Source organism: Olea europaea, chromosome 1 (assembly GCF_002742605.1).
Source record: "Olea europaea var. sylvestris chromosome 1, O_europaea_v1, whole genome shotgun sequence".
Taxonomy (NCBI): domain Eukaryota; kingdom Viridiplantae; phylum Streptophyta; class Magnoliopsida; order Lamiales; family Oleaceae; genus Olea; species Olea europaea.
In genome coordinates, this window is record NC_036237.1 from 15,455,538 (window position 1) to 15,469,686 (window position 14,149).

The 14,149-nt window shown below is 29.8% G+C and overlaps 1 protein-coding gene across 1 annotated transcript; it reads left to right on the forward strand.

The window, feature by feature from the left end:
* The first annotated feature begins 2,653 nt into the window (after positions 1-2,653).
* Positions 2,654-3,484, forward strand: LOC111404842. Its single transcript, XM_023033584.1, has one exon. It carries the CDS (start codon positions 2,654-2,656, stop codon positions 3,482-3,484), a length of 831 nt encoding a protein of 276 aa, XP_022889352.1.
* Positions 3,485-14,149: the final 10,665 nt, after the last annotated feature.

A 14,149-nucleotide genomic window follows, 5' to 3' on the forward strand; every position in this document is an offset into this window, starting at 1 on the left:
AAATATACAAATGACGAGCCTAGTTATTTTGATCTTGAAACTTTATCCCAAAGCACAAATAAATCATATAATGCTTTCATTCGCCAACAACAAAATTGAAGGCAGGCGGATAGGAGGAATCGAATTGAAACTGTAAGTATCAATTTTCGTAAGAGGATAATGATCCAATGTTATCTAAAAATTATAGTTATGGTGTTGATTATGGGCATAATACAGTCTCATTCTAAGGCTTCTACTTCGAATGAAGAGACGATTAATGTTGTTGATTCCGAATTACATGAAAGTTCAAATCTGTTTAATATATCAACTACTACATATGTATTACCAATGTGCACTTATCATAAGCATAGTGGCGCACGTAAATTGTATAGAGAAACTAAAGGTTTTTGTTGCTCTGATGGAAAAGTTAAACTTTTTATGCATGATTCACCGAATGAATTGTACGCTTTATTTACGTCTAAAGAACATGCATGTATGAAATTTAAAAAACTTACGCGTGGATCTAACAATCACTTTGCTTTCACTTCATTTGGTGTAAAATACGATAAGGAACTCTTTAAAGCATACAAAGGTATTTACACATTTATAGTTCAAGGACAAGAATATTATTATGCAAATCAACTTATATCGGATAATAATACGCCTTCTTATATGCAATTATATTTTTATGATACAGATAATGAACTTCAAAATCGTATGAAAACTTCAAAAAATCTAGTAGAATCTACTTTGCTTCTTCTAATTGAAATTTTGAAGGTAAATCCGTATAGTAAATTCTTTAGGTATCTAAGTAATATAACCGGTTTGCATGAGCATAAAATACAAATAAGATGTCAACCAGGACTCGATCAAAGAGTCTTTAATATTCCGTTGGCGTCTCAAGTAACTGTTGTATGGGTTGAGGATGATGAAAACACAAATATTCGTGTTCGCGATATTACTATATATGGACATTCTGGTGATTCGCATAGGGTTCATTATTATTATGGTTGTTATGATCCATTGCAATACCTTTTGTTTTTCCCGTTTGGTAATTGTGGTTGGCATGAAGGTATTCAAAGATACGAACACACATCTTCTCAGCTTGCGCAGTTGGTCGACCATGTTGCTAATTTTAATATAATAAATTATGCAGCTCAAATTATTGAAAAAGAGGTTGAAGGTTTGTTTATATACTTTCTCGTGTCTCTCTTATATCTCCATAGATGTGATGTTTGAAGTAAATATAAAATTTGCTTCATTTTTCCTTGGGCAGTGCTTAAGGAAACGAAGAAATGGTCACAAGCATCATGTCGTGAGTACTATTCGTACAAGTTACTGATTAGGCCTTCTAGTAAGTCTATGTTGCTTCATACAGGCAGACTTTTCCAACAATATGTTGTAGATATGTACGTTAAGATAGAGACATTCATGTTAGATTATTTTCGTAATAATCAGAAATAAATTTGTGCTAAATTTTATCAAGGTATTGTAGATAGTGTACATAAATGAGAAACTAGAGGGTACAAAATTGGAAAGAAAGTTGTTTTACCACAATCCTTTACATGTGGACTTAGAGATATAATAAGGGGGTACTTAGATGTTATGACTCTTATCAAACGTTATGAAAAATCAGATTTATTCTTAACTATAACATGTAATCCAAATTAACAAGAAATTAAGCAAGAATTAAAACATAATAATGAGGTTCAAAATCGACCAGATTTGATTGTACGTGTATTTAGAGCAAAAGTAGAAGAACTTAAAAATGATTTATATAAGAATAATATTTTTGGTCCCGTTATTGCTCATATATATGTGATTATATTTCAAAAAAGAGGTCTCCCTCATGCACATCTATTTTTGATTTGGTCATAAAATTTCTTCCATTGAGCAAGTTGATAGGATAGTCTCTTGTGAAATTCCTGATAAAAATATACACCCTCATCTTCATTCTATTATTGTAAAGCACAATATACATGGTCCTTATGGAAAACTGAATCCTAAAAATGTATGTATGGTGACAAATAGCGGTTGTAAAAATAAATATCCGAAAGATTATTGTAATAATACTATACTTAGAGATAATTCATACCCGTTGTATATGCGGCGTAATAATGGTATTTGTGTTAAAGTGAGAGGTCAAATGTTAGACAATTAATGGGTTGTACCATATAATCCTTATTTAAGTACAAAATTTGACTGTCATATCAATGTTGAAGTACGCTCTTCTGTTAAAACTGAAAAATATTTGTACAAATATGTATACAAAGGCCATGATCATATTAATTTTTTCGTTGAAAAAAATGAGACAGACAAAGACATCGACGAAATCTTTACTTACCAATCTTCTAGATGGATATCTCCACCTGAAACTATGTGGAGGATTTTTTCTTTCAATTTGTCAGAAATCTATCCAATTGTTTGTGCTCTACAACTTCATATTGAAGATCGTCAACGTGTAACTTACAAAAATACGGACGATTTATCTGCTATTATTGACAATGAAAATACGAGAAGAACAATGTTAACCGAGTTTTTTCGAGTGAATAACGTAAACGAATTTGTTTGAACACTTTTGTATCGATATTTTCCTACATATTTTGTTTGGAATGCAAATAACAAAATTTGGACTCCTAGAAAGAAATAGATTGTTATATGACAAATTGTCTCAATGAATCCATCTGAAGCAGAACGATATTTTCTTCGCCTTCTTCTTAATTATATTAGAGGCCCAACATCATTTGACGATATAAGAACTTTCAATGGGGTAAATGTCGGTACATTCCGAGAAGCTGCACTTCTACATGGTTTATTAAATGGAGACAATCATTGTGAAGAATATTTATTCGAAGCCATTATTTACGAAATGTCTTATTCTTTAAGACGTCTCTTTGCTACGCTTCTTACTATGTACAATCCCAATAATTCCAAGTTATTATGGGATAAATTTAAGCCTTATATGACTACTGATTATGTACATCAAAATATGCCTATTGAAATTGCTGAAATACGAGCTCTGGAGGATATAATTTCTATTTTAGAATCAATTGGTAAAAATATAATTGATTATGGAATCGTGTCATTTAACGTAAATATAGCTGACAATAAAAAATTGATGAAAATGGTTGCAGAGGAAACAACAAATTTGGATATTGAAAGAGGTTTTACTTGTGCAGCGACATTAAATAAAGAACAACAGTTTGCATATGATATGATCATGAAAAAAGTAAAAGCTGAATCAAGTGGCACTTTTTTCATTGATGGTCCAGGAGGGATATGTAAGACTTTTTTTTATAGAGCACTCCTAACTGGTGTGAGAAGTCGACATTTAATTGCTTTGGCAACTGCATCGTCTGGAGTGGCTGCATCTCTATTACCTAGAGGTCGAACTGCTCATTCAAGATTTAAAATCCCTTTAGAAACTATAGGAGAAGTTAATTGCTCCGTTAGCAAACAATCGGCCTTGGAAACTTTATTGAAAATGTCAAGGCTAATAATTTAAGATGAAGTGCCTATATTAGTGCTATAGAGGTTGTAGACAAAATGCTTAGAGCTATTACTGATTGTAACTTCTCTTCTAGTGGAAAAGTAGTAGGTTTTGGAGGAGATTTTAGATAGATTTTACCAGTTGTACCTAAAGGAAACAAAGAAGACATAGTCAAAGCAAGCCTGATTTACTCATAATTATGGCCTTTTTTCATACATTTATCATTGGTTGAAAATATGGGAGCGAAGTCCGATCCTATGTTTTGTGAATATTTACAATTGGAGATGGAACTGAAAAATAACCTACTTGTAAGTGTATTAAGCTACCAATTAGTATAGTTTTACCGTTCGAAGATGAAATTATGTCTTTAAAACATTTGATACATTGTGTTTTTCCCAATATAGAAGCATATGCCGATCATTTACATGCAATGGTAAATTATGTTATTTTTACGCTTACAAATGAACGTGTTGACTATATTAATGGACTTTTGCTTGAATAAATTTCTGGTCAAAGTTCCTCGTATTATAGTTTTGATGAAGAAATAGAGAAATTAGAACAAAGCCTACAGGAAGACTTCTTGAATACTTTGACACCAAATGGTATTCCACCTCATGATTTGAAACTTAAGGTGAATTGTCCTGTAATGTTATTATAGATTATCAATCCTCCTGAGGGGTTATGTAATGGAACACGCCTTACTTGTCAAAATTTGAGAGAAATGTTATTCTTGCTGAAATCACAATTGGTGAATATCGTGGAAAACAAGTTTTCTTACCTAGGATCCCATTTATACCTCTCAAAATTGATCAAACTACAATTCCATTTAAAATGACTCAGTTCCCAATTAGACCGTGCTTTACAATGACAATAAATAAAGCATAGGGTCAAACACTTGATTTCGTAGGTTTGTATATTCCAAAACCAGTTTTTTGCCATGGTCAATTATATGTAGTATTATCGAGAGCAAAAATAATCAAATCTATAAAAGTTCTGCCGAAACCGTCAAACACAAATCATACGCACAACTTATGTACTAAAAATGTTGTGTACAAGGAAGTTTTTTTGTCTGTACATCCATAGAACTGCAACTTCCTCATAGGTATATGTTAAATATATTGCAATTTTTCTCTTTGTCTATGACTTCCCTGATGGCTATCATACATGAAATTCTAATTTTTTTTTCCTAGAAAAATGGGAATATTAGATAGCTTTAGCTGAGTTTTTTCCACTGTCAGTTTATGAAATTGACATTTCATTCAATTCAACGTCGAAATGAATGATTGTACACTTGTTCAACTATTTTTCATAGTATATTGCAGTGACTATCAGTAAGAATTCAGACGAGACAAAATCATACATCTTCTGTTCATTGTCCAAACGTTAGCTATGCTTCCATTGTTCTGACTTTGTCGGCCTTTAATTTGATCTTATAGATTTCATTTAAATTCATGATAGTCAAATCTTTATGAAAAAAGGATCCCCTGAGTATCGTTATGATTTTTTTTTTGTCTTCAATGCTGTAATATCAATTGCTGATGTGGATTTCTTAAATGCAACGACTGAAGTAAATGTTTCAACTATAAGCAGTTGTGTGAAGAATTCAACTCAAATTAACATCGATTTGAAGACAACGAACCCAGAAGGAAAACATGAGATGCAAAACACAGATGCTCATCTATCCGCAAACATAAAACAAATCGTTGCGGCTTCTACAAATAGACCTCTCTTCCAAATAACATCTAAATACACTGAAACAGAGTTGAACGCTATCGAAAAGATCTTCTATGCAATTCTTTACTGTCCTCTATGTATGTGTTGGGTACACTCTAAGTTAGAACAGAAAATTTGAAATTTTTTTTCCTTGTACTTCAATTCTTGCTATTTTTGAAGATTTCTTTGTGCTCTCTTCCTGTCCTAATTAAAATTTGCAGAGAGGCGTAAAAAATATTGTGTTGAGGGGTATTTGTGTAATTCGTTGTTTGTGGTAGTAACAACATATATTAGTTAAAGAAAAATCTACTCTCAAATTTTATTTTATTTTATTTTTTTCCAGTTTTATGTTGGATATTGATTTGTTATATTGGAATGAATGTACAATCATTTTGTACGGGACATTATGTTTAGCTGAAAATAGGAAATGGTGTAGTATTCTTTAGTTGTGCAGAATTAAAAGTTATTTAAATGTAAATAGAATATATAAACACATAATAAAAGTAAATGAAATCAGATTGACTAATAACAAATTAGATTAACATGAATATTGTTGGAAAACATTATGACTATATACGGGAATAAGTAAAGCCTAAAACAAGTTAAAATTAAAAATTCTCATATTTGTGTCAAACTTCCATCGATGTGATTTTTTTTTTGTAGATCAAAAATTCGGGAGGTTCGTTTAGTATTTCAAAGACACATATATCACTCATTTGTAATTCCTTGAAGGAGAGAAAATGTGCCCAGCCTATAGTAAGACAGCGTATTTCACCATTTGGCCTTAAATTCGTGGTGATATCTCAATTCTGATGTAAAGAGTCATGGATTTGAACACTGCGCACGAATTTTGGCAAATGCTGCCTGACAAATCTTCTCGGTACATACTGCAAAACCATGAACGCATTATTAGTCTTGTAGTCATAATTATAGGCTGAGCACAAATGTAGACTGAAATATAAAAAAAAAAAAATCATTACAATTTTTTGGTGGCTGTGTCGATAGGGTGTTAACTTTACTTCGAAAACAGGATTATGCATATTTCAATTATTGCTTTCTTCACCTTCTTCTGTAATGTCTGAGTCATATTTCACTTCTAATCCAAAATTGTCAATTATAGTCATGTTGAATGTGAAATTTTCGGTATACTCAAATATCAGACAATAACCATCATGTAAATTGTGATGGTCGAAAAATTGCTCACATCCATGAGTTAATATATTTTCCCATGAACTCTTTATAATCCGATGGTCACAATTATATCATCGTATGCAATTACTCGTACTACATCACCGCATTCGTGTCTCCAGTCTTTCACAAAAGATCTAGGCATCAGCTTTGTATATATGTTCGAAAAATATATGTAATATATTAGTAAAAATTTATTATAGTACAAAAAAAATTATTGTATGACTAACCAGACTGATGCTATGATTGAGGGAATTACTGACGGTTATGTAAAAACAACGTGGAACGTCCATTCTGAAATGTTGTGGTAGAATAATTTTCACAAGAATAATATACATTTTTTTATATGAGTAAGTAAGTTTTTATAACTTATAGCAAGAATAATAACAAATTATGTGCATCTACATTTTTTTAGGTAAGAGTGAGTCAATCCTCGAACAAGTTGTAACTTAAGCCCATGTGTGATTAAAAAATAAGGAAAATTTTTAGATTTGAGTGTAATATTATTTTATTGAAGAATGTGTGATTGAAATGATATCAAATAACTGTTAAAAATGTTTTTTTTTTTAAAAATAATGTGGCTCAAACAAGCCCTAAAACTACAAAATTCTAGTTTTGAGAGAGTAAATAGATAATGACCTATTTGAGTGAAGCACCGACAAGCCTGGAGTAAGATATGCAAATTTGAAAGATGAAAAATTCAAGTAAATATCGAAAACAGAAGAAACTATATAGGTTAGATAAAATATACTTTTCCTTCCTATTTAGATTTGACAAGAGACTCATGAATAGTAGAAATAGAGAAATTATTACTGAAATAGGTTCACAGATTGCAGAAATAGACAAATTATTATTGAAAATAACTTATCTCACTCTTTCCAAAAACAACTATTACAGAAGAAAGAAATTATTGAAGCACGTGACAACCTACTTAATATAACGCGTTTGTATAAATTATTTTGTTGTATATAAAAAAAGTTATATTTGTAACAAGTTAAATTTTGTGTATAATTTATAGGTAAACAAATATTAATGACTCCTTCGCTTCTAATAGCAAAAGCTACTTACAAATAAAAAAATATTAACTTAAAATTTTTTACGTACAAAAATTTAGATATATTTAGTTTTCGAAATTAAATATATTAATAAAAAGATGACACTATGTAGAATGTAAAAAGTTACTTATAAGTAAAAACACTTTAAGTTATTTAAAAATAATAAAAAAACTTATAATTGTCGAAGCTACCTATAGATAAATAAAAATATTAATGTAAACATGTTGAAGTAAATATTTAGATATATTTAATTTTTTAAAATTAATTAATAACAAAAAGATTACAACAAAAAAAGAAAAGAAAAAAAACACACAAACAAATTAACTCCGTGTATGCAGTGATCCCACTCCATCCACGGAGTGATAGCTTTCGTGCATGGAGTGATAGTGGAATCACTCCATGCACGGAGTGTTAATTTTTATTATTATTTAATTTTTAAAAATTAAATATAGCTAAATATTTACTTAATAATGTTGAAATTAATTTTTTTTATTATCTATAAGTAGTTTTTTCAATTATAAGTATTCTTATTATTACTTTTAAATAACTTGATGTAATTTTTTTTACTAACTTTTTACATTCTAGATAGTGTAATATTTTTATTAATATTTAATTTAAGAACTAAATATATGTAAATATTTATACTTAACAAATTTTAAGTTAATATTTTTTCACGTATAAGTAGCTTTTGTAATTGTAAGAGAATGAGTGATTAATATTTTTTTAACTATAAGTAGCTTTTACAATTCTAAATTTTTTTATTACTTTTAAATAATTTTAAGTGCTTTTTTTTTCTTATAAGTAATTTTTTAGGGTGTAATCTTTTTATTAATATTTAATTTACTAAACTAACTATATCTAAATGTTTATACTTATAATTCGTGTAAGTAAATATAGAAAACACAAGAATCTATAGGCTAGATAAAATCTACTTTTTTTTCCTAGGCTAGATTTGACGGGAGGTTCAAGGATAGTGAAAATGGACAAATTATTACTGAAATAGTTTCACGGATTGCAAAAGTAGACACATTATTACTGAAAATAACTTATCTCACTTTTTCCAAAAACAAGTATCACAGAAAAAGAAATTATTGAAGCACGTGACTACCTATTTAATATATAGTGTTTCTATACATATTTTTATTGAAGCACATGACCATCAAATTTTTTTTATTATAAGTAGCTTTTATGATTATATAAGTTTTTTTTATTACTGTTAAATAACTTTAAGTGCTTCTTTTATTTATAAGTAACTTTTAATAGTATAATCTTTTTATTAATATTTAATTTACTAAACTAACTATATCTAAATATTTATACTTAAAAAATTTGAAGTTAATATTTTTACTTATAAGTAATTTTTACAATTATAAGTTCGTTTTACTTTTAAATAATACGAAGTGATCTTTTCATTTATAAGTAACTGTTTACATTTTAAAAATAAAGAATAACTTTTATGTAAAAAAATATTTTGAAAAAAATTATTACTAATAAAATAATAAGACATGTTCAATAGTTGATAGTGTGAAAATGTGGAGACAGAGTTCTCTGTCACATCCAAAGCATGTAAGATAGACAGAAAACAATATTTAATAATCATTTCACCATTTTCACACCCCATTTCACTGCAATCGTCACCTCAAGTGCGATATTTTCAATTTTTACGTGCGACTTCACTTCATCCAATTCAATATTTAATAATTCAATTCAATATTTAACAAAGAACAGAAACTAAAATATTCAACGAATTAAACAAATTAAAGAACAAACTGAAATAATTGCAGGCAAAAATAGAATACAATTATTATACAGTTTTGAAATTAAATCGACATAATTACAATTACAAAAAAATTCAGTCATCCATACAATTCTGAACTTATAATTAAATCAAAAAGGACAAATTATGGAAGAAAATTTTAGGTATGATATCTTGTCCATATATGATTTCTTCTTCTTTTTACGATTTTTTAGCCTTTTTGATAAATAATTTTAACATAAATATTTGGTAATCTCAAAATATCGACAAGTTATACACAGCTACTAAAATTATGTAAAGTATATTTTGATTAGTCATTGAAATACTCCGTTACAATAAGACGAATTATATTACTTCATTACAATCAGGGAGACAAACGGGGATGAAAAAAATATTCATTATTACAAATATCAACTATAATTTTCCGTCTATATATAGTCATCATGTCTGGTAAAACGAATTTCAACGGATGCCCCAAAACAAAGCATTCTATATATTTAAGCACAAAGACTTCACAGTTCGACCTGTAAAAGAAATATTGTATGTTGTACTAAATTATTACGTACGAATAATTATATGTTATAGTGAATAAGAAATTTTTTCAGTGCTTACCAGTTGTTTGCACATGGTAGGTATGGTATGATCTCTTGCTTCAAATTTTAATTTCTGTGTTTCCTTATATCTCGTCTCACAGCAAAAACTTTGTTGAGCAATAAAGCATTGACCACAGTATGTGTTGCATTCACATGTACCTTCACTTGATCTGGTGTGGAATTTTCACTCAGGAATATTAACTAAAAAAGGTACCAAGTATTCCCCGGATATGAGCATGAAATTAATAAGTAGTTACACCCTACCCATGGACGACTCTCTACAGGCAATTTGCTGTTGACATATTGGTTTAGAACAGTTCCGTCTGGTACACCTTTGTTAATTCCCGTGGCATAATCCCCTTGCTAAATTAGCATATTTGCACACTCATTTTCAAATTTAAAGCCCATGATGGCATATTCTTTAGACACGAGAGTGCAACCATCATTAATCAGTCGTCTCAACAACTTCAACTCCAACTCAATTGCCTGGTGGAATAAATAGATACAAATTTAATATGTTAGGTATAGAATGAAATTAAATGTAATAGCTAAACTTTACTCGCCGCAACATTTATATCTTTTGTTTGATCCAATAAATTTTTTAGCCAATCTCTTCCATACATGTTCCCAACATTATTTTCCAATAATGCACTGCATAGCATAATTAAAATTCGTGTTTAATAAATTGAAATTATATTTTACTATTTGGGCCAGTAATAAAGAATTCTCTTTGTTACCTCGATTCATTGTTCACTATCTAGTTTAAGTGTCGAGTACTTTTCCATAGAATAATCTTCCAAATGACGTCTTGTAGACTACGAAGTTTGTATCTGTTTTCCCTTCTTTTTCATCTCCCTTCACAGTGTTTCAAAACTTTCAGCCTGTTGAGACGTTGACGCATCCTTTGGTTGATCATCGGGAATTGGATCTCTACCAATAGGAACGTCCTATTGTGTACAACTTATAATGGCTTCCATGTTTGATTACCAGTTAGAAAATTTCTGTAGTGTATTCTTATTTTGTTCATCAACATAATATCGCATGAAATCTAAACTGGTATCCACATAAGAGTGCATGGTTCAGCAATGATCTTCTTGCCATTTTTGTTGTTGTTCGAACAGCTATCTTTAGTTGTCGTAGATTTCTGTTCTCAAATTGCCACATATATCGTACACATTTTTTATTATATCTTGCTTTTGGAGACCTAACAGTTCTACCATTCAGTCTTTAGTTACATAATTGGATGTGTTGAATCCTGAATTAGGCTCGTCTGCTGGTGAAGTTCTTGAGGTACTAAAAATGGTCGTCTCTTGCACATATATGTTATCCCTCTCTTGCTCATAAGTGTTGTCAGGGATTTGTTGTGCCACATTATCCAATTGTCCATTGACGATACCATTTAATCACTATGTTGATTGTCACCAGGCAGTGAAAGAATTATGTACCAAGATGTCTCCAATTCTTCTTCAGTGGGGTATAACACTGCGATCACCTGAATCTGTAATTATAATAAAATATCAGAATCATTTTATTATATATTCTTTTGAAAAAATTAAATGCAAATGTAATTATACATTCATTAAGCAAATCATACTTCTTGAGTAGCCAGAAAATGCTTAACTATTGTTTCGGTCAAAATTTTATTGGGCCGCCACTTATACATTCTCGAACTTTGAACTGTTTTATATCGACGATGTCCATTTTTTTTCCAATTTTCGGAAACGCCTTGTATATCTAATACTGCAACGCAATTACAAATTACAATTATTATTTTTTTACAAATAAATTAAGTCAATAGAAGAATAAATGAATACGAAAAATATAACTGAAATGCAAGTGGATATCCTCGTAATGCATATTTACAATATATTTGTTCGTTCTGTTGTACTCTTTGTGCTCTTTACAATTGAGATTCTTGTAGTGAATTTAACAAAACAAAGTATGCTTTCCGACCCCATGGATATGCAAGAAGTTCATCGAGGTGTTCGACCATGCCAAGAGTTTTATAATCAATAATTCTTCCAACTGGTTTCATAACACACTTCACCAACATAACTAATCCTAACTTAAATTTATCTACTTCGTCTTGACATTGATGGAAAACATCAAAGAGCATTCTCATGCTAATTCTTTGACTACCATGAAAGTATTGATTTCTAAAGCGATTGTTATTATAATCAATCTCCATGACCGGTTCATGACAAGGTAATTCAGTGATAAGACAAAATTCTTGCATACCAAACCTAGCAATACGGTCCTCTAATCTTACCCAAACTTCATTATTCTTGCCACATTACAAATTCGTGTACCAATCTACTACTAAACTACTCATCTTCTCCTCCATAAATAAAAAAGCTCCATACATAAATCCTTAAAAATTACTGCACGTCATAGAACATTGTTGATTTGAATCTATAAATTCTATAAAATCTTTAAGGTGCTCACGATTTAGATATTGAGTGATGATAGCAGAAAATCATTGATTTGGAGAAAGTATATATTTCAAAGACATCTGCATAAATAATTCAAAAAATAAAATTTGTAAGCAAATTTAAGAAATTTTAAAATAGAAAACTTATAACATTGTCCTTAATTAATCAACGTAACATCGCTCATCACAATAACAAAATCAATCACACGAAGACACTATCGAACAAAATATTGCATCGACATTTAACACATCATAATGATAGGAACATCTTTAATGATCTAATTTTAAAAAGTACACTATTTAATAGTAACGATAAAAAACAATACTATAACAGCAATTTCAGTTAAAAAAAATTGTCTATTTCTCAAATGAGTACAATCATATCATTTACGATTTTTAAAAATAAATTTATAGGAAGAAAATAAAAGTTTAACATTTTTTAGATTAAAAAACATACGTTCTCAATGTTTGAGCGAAAACCTGAACAACACACAAAAAACATAAAATACAAGTTCTCAAATACCGAATCAAGAAATGCAAGCAAGCAATTCTAGGAAGACAAGGAATCCATTTTAGGGAGGAAAGGAAATAGAGTTTTAACAAATCCCTCTGTGCACGGAGGGATATGGCCCTGTGTGCACGGAGGGCTATTGTCCCCTTGCACGGGGGACTATGTCCCTGTACAGGAGGTCTTCTGGCGTGCACGGAGGCGAAGACTTCCTTTTGGGCTCCTCGCATGGTGGCCTTCACCTAAAAGTGAATTGAAGTTTTCAAGTAAATACTTCCTTTAGGTGGTGATTTCTTCTACTAGAGTTGCCTTTGAGATCTAGGTTTTTAGATAGAGAATGAGATAAAGATAAGGAATGAAATAAATTATATGTGTGGTAGTAAAAGGCTTTCTAGATAAATAATTTATACTTTATTTTACTTCTTTTATTATTTATTATACATGTATTTATTTACATATTATTTAAATCAAACGAATTAATTTATAGCATAAATTTTTTTATAAGAAAAAATAAAAACATGTAAATTTCTTTCGATGTAATTTATACGGGATATTCTTAATTCAAACAATTCAAAGCTATTCCTCTGTTATAGTAAAACTTTACTTCCCAATATCTATTCGATCACTTCAGTGATTAAAGTATGAGTACAGTAACATTTTACAGTACAGATACGTATGTTTTTAGCTTTCTTACGAACTTTGATGAATTTAATAAGTGTTTTACTAAATCAATTATTCCATGGACACCATTTGCATACTATTTCAAGTAGTCCCCATATTTTATGCATATTCCAAACTTTTACGTTTAATAGTTTTATATAACAAAATAATAAGAACTACGCAAATACTCCTCAATGCTATTGCAGCCATTCTTGTACTATGAATAAAATTTAAAGTAATCTCCATTTTCTTATGCTAGTGATTAGACAGTAAGGCATGGCTATTTACACAATAAGGTATGGCTATTGATAAGATTTTACTATGTAAATGATTTTATTAGTTTTAAACATTAAAAAAAAATCTATTAAGTTTGTATTGAGTCTTTCTTTTTTTAGTTTGGACCCATCAATGCTATCTACACGTTCTTTTTTTATAACTGATGAAACAGACACATGGACACATTAATACTTTCACCTCATCCTTCCAACATCACGTCCCCAAAATTAAAATATTTATTAAACCACTATGTCTCAGTTTGAAATTCTATAAATAGGCTAACACAAAACTTCAACTTCACATCTACAAAAACAAAGAGATTATTATTATCATTTACAGCTTCCATACTGTAACAAATTCTAACTTAGATTCACACAACCTTCTTCTTCTTCCCCCGTATTAACTACTATCTTACATTTATAGCTATACTTATCTACGGATAAAAAAATGGCTGCACCTCATAAATTCATACCACAAATTTTAGCTTCGGAGACTAATTG

Coding starts and splice junctions, on each gene's coding strand:
- LOC111404842 (XM_023033584.1), top strand. CDS start 2,654: ATGAATCCATCTGAAGCAGAACGATATTTTCTTCGCCTTCTTCTTAAT.